Here is a 12919-nt window from a genome sequence, read left to right on the forward strand (position 1 = left end):
GGTGCATAAGGTGTCACAAGAACCTACCCACAAAACCGAGGGGAATCAGGAATGTTACTGCTGTGGTAAGCCGGGTCACCATGCATCAGAATGCTGGTGTAAGGACTTGATGTGTCGACACTGTGGCAAAAAGGGACACATTGTGTGTGCCTGTAAACAAAAGAAAAAGAGATCTGTGGTCTGGCCAACCAAAAAGGGAAATCTGCATACCCTACAGCAGACCCAGGATGACCAAGGAGATACCTCAAAACAAGAAGAAGAGCCACTCCACGTTTTGTCTTTGGCAGTGGGCTCACATGAATACTGGGTAACCCCATTGTTAGACAGCAAACCTAAACGTATGGAACTGGACACCGGTGCAGCTGTTTCACTGGTCTCTGAGACTGTGTATAAAGAAAAGCTACAGCATCTTCCGCTTAAAGCAACAAAAACAGTGCTGAAGACATATACGGGAGAAGCTGTGCCCAAGTTGGACACTACTGATGTTAAGGTGGAGCTCAATGGAGAGGCTGCTAAATTTCCACTGTTTGTGGTGAGAGATAATTATCCAGCCTAAATAGGTAGGTCTTGGCTTAGGAAGATCCAGCTGAATTGGGCAGAAGTGCACCGAGTGACTAAAGAAGAAATCGGTCTGACCACTATACTAAGGAAACATGCTGCTGTTTTTGGAGAGGATCTGGGAAGTATGAAGTGAATCACTGTGACATTGAACATTGAACCTGACAGTCAACCAAAATATCTGAAAGCCAGAACCGTGCCATATGCCATCAGGCTGAAGGTTGAAGCGGACCTGGAGCATCTGGTCACAAATAGAGTCCTAATACCAGTTACTCATAGCCTATGGGCAACTCCTATCATTCCAATAGTGAAGAAAGATGGCTCCCTCCAGATTTGCGGTGATTTTCAAGTCACTGTTAACCCAGTGTTGTGTGCAAAGCAATACCCGCTTCCCCGCATCAATGACCTCTTTGCAGGCCTGACTGGGGGACAAAAGTTCAGTAGGATTGATCTGAGTCAAGCGTATTTACAGATGCACGTCGATGAAAAGTCCCAATAGCTGTTGACTATTGTGACGCATAAGGGGCTTTATCGATACTGTCACCTACCCTTTGGAATAACATCTGCTCCCGCCCTGTTGCAGAGGGCTATGGACCAGATCTTGTGTGGCTTGCCAGGAGTCCAGTGCTATCTGGATGACATCCTGGTCACTGGAAGGAATGAGGAGAATCACATAAAGAATTTAGAGGCTACCCTACAAAGACTGAAAGAGTATGGACTGCAAGTCTGCAAAGACAAGTGTGAATTCTTCCAGCCCTCTGTTGAATATTTGGGACACATCATTGATGCTACAGGTCTTCGTAAGGCCCCTGCCAAAGTTAAGGCTATTGTGGAGACTCCCGCTCCTCAAAATGTTAGCTTCGTTCGTTTCTAGGACTATTGAACTATTATGGAAAGTTCATCTCACAATTAGCCACACTGCTAAAACCACTTCATGAACTCCTTGGGCAGAACAAGGCCTGGAAGTGGACTGAAGCCTGTGATGTTACATTTAACAAAGCTAAGGATGCATTCCTAAATTCTGAAGTTCTGACGCACTTTGATCCATCCTTAACCCTACAGTTGGCCTGCGATGCATCCCCTTATGGAGTGGGAGCAGCTGTGTCACACATTATGCCTTCTGGAGAAGAGAGACCTATTGCTTTTGCTTCACGCACTCTAAGCAAAGCAGAAACTAACTATGCCCAAATTGAACGTGAGGAATTGGGAATCTTTTTCAGAATTTGGAAGTTTCATCAGTACCTGTTCAGATGGAAGTTTACTCTTCTCACAGACCATTGACCCCTGACTTCAATTTTTGGACCCCGCACAGGCATTCCTCCATTACCTGCTAGTCATATGCAACGTTGGGCATTGTTGCTTTCTGCACACACATATGAAATCAAATATCAGAAATCCACTCTCCACGACAATGTGGATGGTCTCTCAAGGCTGCCTTTGCCAGTCAAACATCAAGATATTTCCCAGAAGGAAATCTTTTACTTTGAACAGGTAGAGAATACACCCATCACCTCTACTCAGGTAAAGAAGGCAACTCGAATTGACTCAGTATTGTCCCAAGTTATGGACCTGGTGATTCATGGAACATCTCGACGAACCCAACACCACTGAGATCACAGATGTTAGAACAGCTCCATTCCAGTCACTGTGGAATAGTGCACATGAAAGAAATTGCATGAAGCTATTTTGGTGGCCTGGATTGGACAGTGCTATTGAAGAGAAGGCAAGAGCTTGTATGTCATGTCAGGGTGTGAGGAATGCACCCCAGTGGGCACCCCATCATCCATGGGACTGGCCTGAAAACCCGTGGCAACGTATTCACATTGACTTCGCTTTGAAGGAAGCATGTTCTTGGTGGTGGTAGATGCCCATTCTAAATGGCCAGAAGTCTCTATAATGCAGTCCACTACTGCAGAGAGTACTATCCAAAAACTACGAGGACTCTTTAGTCGTTTCGGTCTGCCAGAACAATTTCTGAGTGACAACGGACCGCAGTTCGTCTCTCAGGAGTTTCAAAAGTTTATGAAGGCAAATGGGATACACCACATCACTTCAGTACTATATCATCCATCCACCAATGGATTTGCTGAAAGATTCGTGCAGACAATGAAACACGCTTTGAAATCAGCAAGGGGACAAGTATCCATTCAAAAGCATCTGGATACCTTCTTACTATCCTACAGAAACACACCTCATGCTACAACCAAGCCATCCCCGGCCTTTCTAATGATGGGACGATAGCTGCGCACTTGCTTTGCTGCTGAAACCTTATGAACCCCAAGAAACTGTGCAACGTCAACAGCAAGATCAAGTCATCAGACGGGCACCCAGAGCAAAAGACCGAACCTTTAGCCTGGGACAGCGAGTTTTGGCTTGGAATTATACTTCTGGGGCTAAATGGGTCCCTGCCACTGTTATCGCTCAAACGGTACCTGTTTCCTACACAGTACAGACTGCAGAGGATCTCACCTGGCGGCGACATGTAGGTCAGGTGCTGCCAGGTCATACCAGTCCTCAGGACACATCTTCAGTTGAGTTGCCTGACTTCACCACTTCCGGCGAGACACCAAATCAAGAGTCAACTGTTCCTGACTTTTCTCCTCCATTACTGCCAGCGGCAGAGATACCCCTATGCTTGGCATGAGCTGATGCCCCATCCTCATCCATTTGCCCTACGAACCCTGAGCCCATTGTCAGGCCCACGCACAAGACACTTTCGGGTGCACGAACACCAGAACTCTGCTGTAATCCACCTAGAGACAGAAGGCCTCCTCGTTGCTGGATCTTTAGCTAGGGCGAACCCACAGTTATGGGACAAAATAATCCCCGAGGTTCAGCCAGGAATGGAGGCAGTCTACCCTCCCTCTCTAGTTTAGTGTTTGTTTTATTTAGGGGACATTTTTATTAAGTGGGGAGGAATATGTTGTGTATTTGGTTGTCGTATTTGTGTTGCTATGGCAACTGAGTTAGATTATTAGGGGATAGCCAGTTTTGGCTGGTTTTTGTTAGTTCTGTGTGTGGCAATAAATGGCTGTTTCAAGGTTTACAGCTCTCTGTGTCTCCAGTGATTTCTTCCTAAAACTGTTGCCCCTAAGGATATAACAGTTATAATTACTCTGATTAGTACTCCCACAAACTATGACATCTATTTGCCAGCTGGCTCACAGAAATGTGAAACAATTCTTCCCACTTTTGAGGAGGTCAAAGAAAATCAAAGAAACAATTTCCAACCTGATAACTATTACTGAAAACTTTGCTGATCAACATAAATGAGGCAGAGACATGAAGTAATATGGGAAGTGCCTTTGAGGAAATGTACTGTAAGACTTTATCAAGACAGCCAAATGATCACTATGAGAGGTAATAAATAAAAGATAATTCCATTAAATATCTTCAAGTCTTGGAAACCCTTTTGCACTCCAAATACAAATGATGCTGTGTATTCTCTATATTCCTCAATTTTAGAGTCTCTCTCTCTCTTACATTCAAAGTAATTATTCCTATTTATTATTCTGAGTGTATAAGATAAACTTTAATTACTAAAAAAAATAATAAAAATACTCACGCTGACCCCAGCGCCCAGTCCTTGGGTTCAAATAATTTGGATAAAGCCCATTAGGACGGTCCATTTTCTGAAGTAACTTCCGAATGTGCATGACCTAAATTAAAGCAAAAGTCAGGATCACCAAAAACAATTTTCATCTACCTTCAACATTTGTTTAAATCTGGACTTTCTTCTTCACAGCAATTTTTCATAATTTAATTAAACATGCTTCTTGCAGGCTTTTTCTAGATGGCATTTCCTTTCAATGGCTACTCACGTAGACATATGTCATGAGCATCATTTCTAAATATCTGTTCAAAAAATAAAAAAGATCTTGTCTTCATAATTTTCTGCTTTGGAGAGCTATGTATTTTGGTAATATAAATGCAAAGAATGAAATAATTGTTCTGTTACTAAAAAACATTATTGTAATCGATCAGGCTCTCTCATTGCTAATCAGATTCACAGTACACAACTCTGAGTCTTCTTATAACAGTGAACTCTCAGCACAAAACTAACCTTGTTGTAGTAGACAGGGTCCCCAGTCAGGTAGCTGAGGTGGACAAATTCCATGTGCAGAGTACCAAATTCAGCCAGGATGCTGCTGCCTGCAGAAGCCCAGCCCCAGTTTCGACCCACACCACTGAGTTGCAACAAATGTAAAGTGAAGTATGAGAGGGGGAAGGAAAGAACAAACAGCTGGTCAGTGAAAGGATACCGTCAATATTCAGACAGTGTGTGTAGTAATCACATCACATTAGATTGCCTATTAGAAGAGCTACATACAGCAAGTTGATACTAGCCTATATCTAGGATGATTTCTTTTAAAAATAGGCTTCACAACCTGATAGTTCAAAAAACCTTCATAGTTAAGCAGCTCTCTATATGCCCAGCCGTCCTTCCCATGTCTACGCTGCTATTTTAGGAGTGTAGTGTCCTGGGTGCTGTGAAAGGCTCCAATACTGGCAAAAAGCTCTGGAAGGAGGGAGTTGGTGATGGGAAAAGGTTCCAGCAGTGGATAAGGCTCTGGCAGGGGGAAGGCAGCAGCAGTGGGGAGGCAGTGGGGAAAGTCGGCAATGCCTATTGCTTCCCCACTACCAGAGACTTTCACTGCTGCATGCAGATACACACCAGAAGTGTGTATGCAGCCTGCTTTTCACTCCAGCGTGTAGCTACATGTAGCCTACATGCTGTTGCAAACGTAGACAGGACCAAAGCGCATCTTAAAAGCTTCCCACAAAATCAAATCAGGCACATATGGTGTTCTCTCTCTCTGGATCTCACCTATAAAATGATAAGATCCCTCAACTATCATTGATTTAATATGATTTGAGAGCACTCAGCGTTTTGGAGGATTGGGCCTTTTAACTTGTAAAGTTAAACAATAATCCTTCCTGCAAATTATTTCTCATTCAAAAACTACCACTGAAATTGGATTTGAGCTGGATGTCACTAGTGAGCCTAAAGCCAATTAGGAATTTGCTGTTGTCACGTTTCATTTTTAAAAGAAAGATCATATTAAAAAAGGAGAAGAAATATGAGAGAAAAATCAGCAGGAATCAAGGAGCAGGATTTGTATCTCATAACGACGGATAAGGAAGCAATTATTTTATCTCAATAAACACTGTCTACATAGACATCATGGCCTGTGCCTCAATGTTTTGGCATAGCTAATCGTAACAAGGAAAAATGAAGTGTTTCATGCCCTATTTGCTTCTTAATACTTTTCAAATCAACAAAAATTGGAATCAAATTCAACATAATACAAAGGCTGTTAATTTTCACTAACCTATGTAACCCCATAAATTACAGTATCACAATGAAACAGAAACATTTCTAGATGCGGTTTAATGTTTAAACAGACATCTCTTGGATGCATAATTTCTATATCTATTCTCTCACATGGTTTTAAAGCAATACACAAAAGTAGTAATCCTTGTATTTGTTTTGGTTACAGCTATATTATTGATACCAGTTTTCCTGAGCTCCAAAAACGTCAGATTAGTTCTGCACATGTAGACTGGTTAAAAGGATAAAGAACCAGAGTTTGAAATGCAAGTGAATGACAATGCCATGGCTTCACCATGAGCCAACAGAACAAATCACCTCTAGGAATTTAACACTGGCTTTTAAGCCAATGAGCAGATTCACCAGCCAGGGTAGTCAAAATAGAGCCAAAACTCTCAAGATTAGTTCCAAATCTCTTTCCTCAGAGCTGGTTTTATTAAAAAACAGAATCTACAAGTCTCAAAACAACACAAAACACTGAGTATCAGAACCCTGTTCTGCTTTCCACAAGCTAAGAAAGGAGTGAATATGCCCCTCCCTTTAGGTAGCCATTCCTGGCTATTCCCTAGACCAGTGGTTCTCAATCAGAGGTACACATATTCTCATAGACTCATAGACTTTAGGGTCAGAAGGGACCAATATGATCATCTAGTCTGACCTCCTGCACAAAGCAGGCCACAGAACCTAAACCAATCCATTGCTATAACAAAATCCTAACCTATGTCCGAGTTATTGAAGTCTTCAAATTGTGGTTTGAAGACCTCAAGCTGCAGAGAATCCACCAGCAAGTGACCCATGCCCTACGCTGCAGAGGAAGGCGAAAAACCTCCAGGACTTCTGCCAATTTGCCCCGGAGGAAAATTCCTTCCCAACCCCAAATATGGCAATCAGCTAAACCCTGAGCATGTGGGCAAGACTCACCAGCCAGCACTCAGGAAAGAATTCTCTGCAGTAACTCAGATTCCACCCCATCCAACATCCCATCACAGACCACTGGGCATACTTATCTGCTGATAATCAAAGATCAATTGCCAAAATTAGGCTATCCCATCATACCATCCGTTCCATAAATGTATCAAGCTTAGTCTTAAAGCCAGATATGTCTTTTGCCCCCACTACTCCCCTTGGAAGGCTGTTCCAGAACTTCACTCCTCTAATGGTTAGAAACCTTCGTCTAATTTCAAGTCTAAACTTCCTAGTGTCCAGTTTATACCCATTTGTTCTTGTGTCCACAATGGTACTAAGCTTAAATAATTCCTCTCCCTCCCTAATATTAATCCCTCTGATATATTTATAAAGAGCAAGCATATCTCCCCTCAGCCTTCTTTTGGCTAGGCTAAACAAGCCAAGCTCTTTGAGTCTCCTTTCATAAGGCAGGTTTTCCATTCCTCGGATCATCCTAGTAGGCCGTCTCTGAACCTGTTCCAGTTTGAATTCATCCTTCTTAAACATGGGAGACCAGAACTGCACACAGTATTCCAGATGAGGTCTCACCAGTGCCTTATATAACCGTACTAACACCTCCTTATCTTTGCTGGAAATACCTCGCCTGATGCATCCTAAAACCGCATTAGCTTTTTTAACGGCCATATCACATTGGCGGCTCATAGTCATCCTGTGATCAACCAATATTCCAAGGTCCTTCTCCTCCTCTGTTGCTTCCAACTGATGTGTCCCCAATGTATATCTAAAATTCTTATTATTAATCCCTAAGTGCATGACCTTGCACTTTACACTATTAAATTTCATCCTATTACTATTACTCCAGTTTACAAGGTCATCCAGATCTTCCTGTATGATATCCCAGTCCTTCTCTGTGTTAGCAATACCCCTCAGCTTTGTGTCATCTGCAAACTTTATTACCACATTCCCACTTTTTGTGCCAAGGTCAGTAATAAAAAGGTTAAATAAGATTGGTCCCAAAACTGATCCTTGAGGAACTCCACTAGTAACCTCCTTCCAGCCTGACAGTTCACCCTTCAGTACAACCCGTTGGAGTCTCCCCTTTAACCAGTTCCTTATCCACCTTTCAATTTTCATATCGATCCCCATCTTTTCCAATTTAACTAATAGTTCCCCATGTGGAACTGTGTCAAATACCTTACTGAAATCGAGGTCAATTAGATCTACTGCATTTCCTTTGTCTAAATAATCTGTCACCTTCTCAAAGAAGGAGATCAGGTTGGTTTGGCACGAGCTACCTTTAGTAAAACCATGTTGTAACTTGTCCCAATTACCCTTGACCTCAATATCCTTAACTACTTTCTCCTTCAAAATTTTTTCCAAGACCTTGCATACTACAGATGTCAAATTAACAGGCCTATCATTACTCGGATCACTTTTTCCCCCTTTCTTAAAGATAGGAACTATGTTAGCAATTCTCCAGTCGTACGGTACAACCCCTGAGTTTACCGATTCATTAAAAATTCTTGCTAACGGGCTTGCAATTTCATGTGCCAGTTCCTTTAATATTCTTGGATGAAGATTATCTGGGCCCTCCAATTTTGTCCCATTAAGCTGTTCAAGTTTGGCTTCTACCTCAGATGTGGTAATATCCACCTCTATATCCTCATTCCCGTTTGTCATCCTTCCGTTATCCCTAAGCTCCTCATTAGCCTTATTAAAGACTGAGGCAAAGTACTTAATTTAGATATTGGGCCATGCCTAGGTTATCCTTAACCTCCATTCCATCCTCAGTGTTCAGCGGTCCCACTTCTTCTTTCTTTGTTTTCTTCTTATTTATATGGCTATAGAACCTTTTACTATTGGTTTTAATTCCCTTTGCAAGGTCCAACTCTACATGGGTTTTAGCCTTTCTCACTTTATCCCTACATGTTCTGACCTCACTAAGGTAGCTTTCCTTGCTAATCCCACCCTTCTTCCACTCCTTGTAGGCTTTCTGCTTTTTCTTAATCACCTCTCTGAGATGCTTGCTCATCCTGGAGGTACATAGAGGTCTTCTAGGGGTACATCAACTCATCTAGGTATTTGCCTAGTTTTACAACAGGCTACAGAAAAAGCACCAGGGAAGTCAGTACAAACAAAAATTTCATACAGACAGTGACTTGTTTGTACTATTCTATATACTATACACTGAAACGTAAGTACAATATTAACATTCCAATTTATTTATTTTATAATTCTATGGTAAAAATGAGAAAGGAAGCTATTTTTCAGTAACAGTGTGCTGTGTCACTTTGTATTTTGATGTCTGCTGGTGTAAGCAAGTAGTTTTTAAGTGAGTTGAAACTTGGGGGTATGCAAGACAAATCAGACTCCTGAAAGAGGTACAGTAGTCTGGAAAGGTTAAGAGCCACAGCCCTAGGCCTCCTGCTTGGTCCCTACAGAGGGTCTTCCTTCAGGGGTTTTTGTTCAACAGTGGACCCTTTACTATCATGTGCCCTGTCTGGAAACTACAAAACCTGGTAATCCCCATTCTTAAAGGGCTCAAAGGCGACAGCAGGCACACTCTCATGCATGTATGTGCCCCATAGCCCAATGCCACCCTGAGGATACTGTCAGACATTAAGAATTATAACATTCAAAAACCAGTTGGAGAACACTTCAGTCTCCCTGGCCACTCGATTACAGATCTAAAAGTCATAATATTACCAAAAAAAACCTTCAAAAACAGACTCCAATGAGAGATTGCTGAATTGGTATTAATTTGCAAATTGGACACTATCAAACTAGGCTTGAATAAAGACTGGGAGTGGATGGGCCATTACACAAAGTAAAACTATTTCCCCATGCTTATACCACTCCCCCCCCCCACAGTTCCATACATCTCCTTGTCAATTACTGGAAATGGGCCATTTTCATTACCACTACAAACAGTTCTTTTTCTCTCCTGCTGATAATAGCTCACCTTGACTGATCACTCTCCTTATAGTGTGTATGGTAACACTCATTGTTTCATGTTCTCTGTGTATATATATATCTTCTAACTGTATTTTCCACTACGTGCATCTGATGAAGTGGGCAGTAGCCCACGAAAGCTTATGCTCAAATAAATTTGTTAGTCTCTAAGGTGCCACAAGTACTCTTGTTCTTTTTGCGGATATAGACTAACAAGGCTGCTACTCTGAAACCTGTCCTATTAGGGTTATCTTCTGGCTGGTATTTCATCAGCCTGGCCAGATTTTTTATGAATTTGCCATTTGCCAAAAAAAGAATGTAATCTGCCAGGCTTTTCTTATGTGAGTCTAAAGATTTGCATTATTATTACACTACACTGGGATTTCTAATGCTAAAAGTTTCTGTGTCCAGCTAAAGGTGCTGAAGTGCTCCCACTTCCACAGTTTACGTGATAACAGATCAAAACTACTGAAAAGACAGCAGTTGTCTGTCCAACAACATGCAAGCACACCCGCATGTGTGTCAGGGAGGGTTTGAATCACATGAGAGTGAGGAGACTGGCAATGTTTTCAATCTTAACATCTTATCTATATGTGTTATGTCTCTAGATACTATAAGGGCTTGTCTACACAGTGGAGGTGTATGCACTGCAAAGTCATTTTTTGTGACAAAACTCCTTAGTTGCAGTGATGCAGTAGAAACATCTCAATGGGAGTCATAAGGCTTTTCACACAAAAGTTTTAGCTCCATAGTGCCGGTGTAGACATCGTGCTTGATTTTTGTGCTATTATTGGTCTCCGGAAGGTATCCCACAATGCCCATCCTGACCACTCTGGTAAGCAGTTTCAACTCTGCTGCCCTGACGCCAGGTAAACAACCTTCCAGGGCCCCTCCCCCTTTAAAGCCCCATGAATTTTGAAATTCTTATTTCTGTTTGCTTAGCATGCAGAGCCCACATCTCATCCTCCCCAGTGGCCATGGTGGCTCCATGCAACAAATGATCTCCTGCTTGGAGCAATGCGGAGCTACCAGATCTAATGAGTGTTTGGCGGGAGTGTTACCCAATGTGCCCATTACTTTGGGGTATGCTCATTTATTAGGGTTACTCTTCTGGGGGAGAAGGGGACCTTCTGTAATTCTATCAATGCATTGCTTGTGTTACTTGTGTTTTCATATGGAGCTCTACTCTTCCCTTCTGCAAAGCCCCTCCCAATGTAGCTATCCTGCAGGACCTAGGTTCCCCAGGGCTGGGTTCCTCCAGCCTCAGAATCAGATGAACACACACACACACCCATATTAACAATCTGAATGCACTGGGTCAATCAGCACTCTCAAGCTGACCCCTTATAGTCCCTGGACTCAGTGGGCTGGGTGAAGCAGGATTTCCAGGCGGCCACCCTTATATGTCCCTGGACTCAATAGGCTGGGCCAAGTAGAACTTCCAAGCTACCACCCTTATATGCCATAGGTACTGCACCAGATAGAGTAAGCCTGAGCAGGCAGGGTCGAATTGCCATCCTTATATGCCACTGGGCTCAGCGGACTGGGTCAAGTAGCACTTTCAAGCTGCCACCCTTATATGCTCCTGGACTCAGTAGTCTGGGTCGAGCAGCACTTCCAAGCTGCCACCCTTATATGTCACAGGTTCAGCACGTCCCTATCCCCACTTTCACATTGCAATTGTTTTGGTAAAAAGAACAGGAGTACTTATGGCAGCTTAGAGACTAACAAATTTATTGTTATAACAGAACGCCACTAGCCAACACCTTCGGACCCCAACTAAAACCTGTCCTGAAAGATGATCCCTCACTTTCACAGATCTTGGGAGACAGGCCAGTCCTCGCTTACAGACAACCTCCCAACCTGTAGCAAATACTCACCAGCAACCGCACACCATACAACATAAACACTAACCCAGGAACCTATCCTTGCAACAAAGCCCGATGCCAGCTCTGTCCACATATCTATTCAAGTGACACCATCATAGGACCAAATCATATCAGCCACACCATCAGGGGCTCATTCACCTGCACATCTACCAACGTGATATATGCCACCATGTGCCAGCAATGCCCTTCTGCCATGTACATTGGCCAAACCGAACAGTTTCTACGCAAAAGAATAAATGGACACAAATCTGACATCAGGAATCATAACATTCAAAAACCAGTGGGAGAACACTTCAACCTCTCTAATCACTCAGTGACAGACTTGAAGGTGGCAATTTTGCAACAAAAAAACTTCAAAAACAGAGACTGGGAATGGTTGGGTCATTACACTAATTAAATCTATTTCCCTATGCTAAGTTCTCCTCACACCGTCTATGGGTCATCTTAATTATCACTTCAAAAGTTTTTTTTCTCCTGATGATGATAGCTCATCTCAATTGATTAGACTCTTCCTGTTGGTATGCATACTTTCACCTTTTAATGTTCTCTGTATGTATAAATATCTCCTGTCTGTGAGTTCCATTCTGTGCTTCCGAAGAAGTGAGCTGTAGCTCATGAAAGCTCGTGCTGAAATAAATTTGTTAGTTTCTAAGGTGCCACAAGTACTCCTGTTCTTTTTGTGGATACAGACTAACACGGCTGCTACTCTGAAAATTGTTCTGGTAGTAACCCACTTGAGTAAAATCCCACAGGATTTTTGGGCATTGCAGGAATCTTTAGCTTAGGCAAGAGGAGCGTTGCTGCAGAGTAAATGGGGAAGTCAAAAACACAAAAGAGTAAAGTTCAGCGAGAGAGGGAGGGAAGCAACCATCTTAACCATAAAAGTTATTTATTGAATAAACACAAGGAGAGCCTAAACAAACATAACAGTTCCATTATTAAAGATTATACAAGTCAGATATAGAAAACTGTACCTGATCAAACAAATCAGGGTTAAAAAGTTATACCTGAGGTAGAAAAGAAAACAGAGAGAGAGAGAAGGAGATAGAGAGAGAGCTGGGGTCTCACAGATCCATGAAGCTTGAACTGGTCGAGGTTCCCAGGTGATGGTCGTAGCTCAGGGTCCTGAGTGCTGGAGACAGGCAGAGCCCCCAGCACGATCAGGCAGGAGAAGATTAAGTCCCAGTGGAACTGATGCAGAGTTTGGATCCAGACATCAGAATACTTACTTGAGCATGGGTATGGGGTTTTGTAGGGAAACAACAATGGGTCAAGAGAGAAC

The 12919-nt window shown here is 42.6% G+C and overlaps 1 protein-coding gene across 1 annotated transcript in view; it reads right to left on the reverse strand.

Moving 5' to 3' along the window:
- MAN1A2 (mannosidase alpha class 1A member 2) overlaps window positions 1-12919 on the reverse strand; it is a 309610-nt gene that overhangs the window by 79601 nt on the left and 217090 nt on the right. The window contains exons 7-8 of the mRNA XM_030535069.1: window positions 4622-4745; window positions 4124-4217 (exon numbers count right to left, since the gene is read on the reverse strand). Coding sequence (XP_030390929.1) covers window positions 4124-4217; window positions 4622-4745 — 218 coding nt within the window. The remainder of the gene's footprint in view (window positions 1-4123; window positions 4218-4621; window positions 4746-12919) is intronic.

The sequence above is a fragment of the Gopherus evgoodei genome, chromosome 1, assembly GCF_007399415.2.
Source record: "Gopherus evgoodei ecotype Sinaloan lineage chromosome 1, rGopEvg1_v1.p, whole genome shotgun sequence".
Lineage (NCBI taxonomy): Eukaryota > Metazoa > Chordata > Testudines > Testudinidae > Gopherus > Gopherus evgoodei.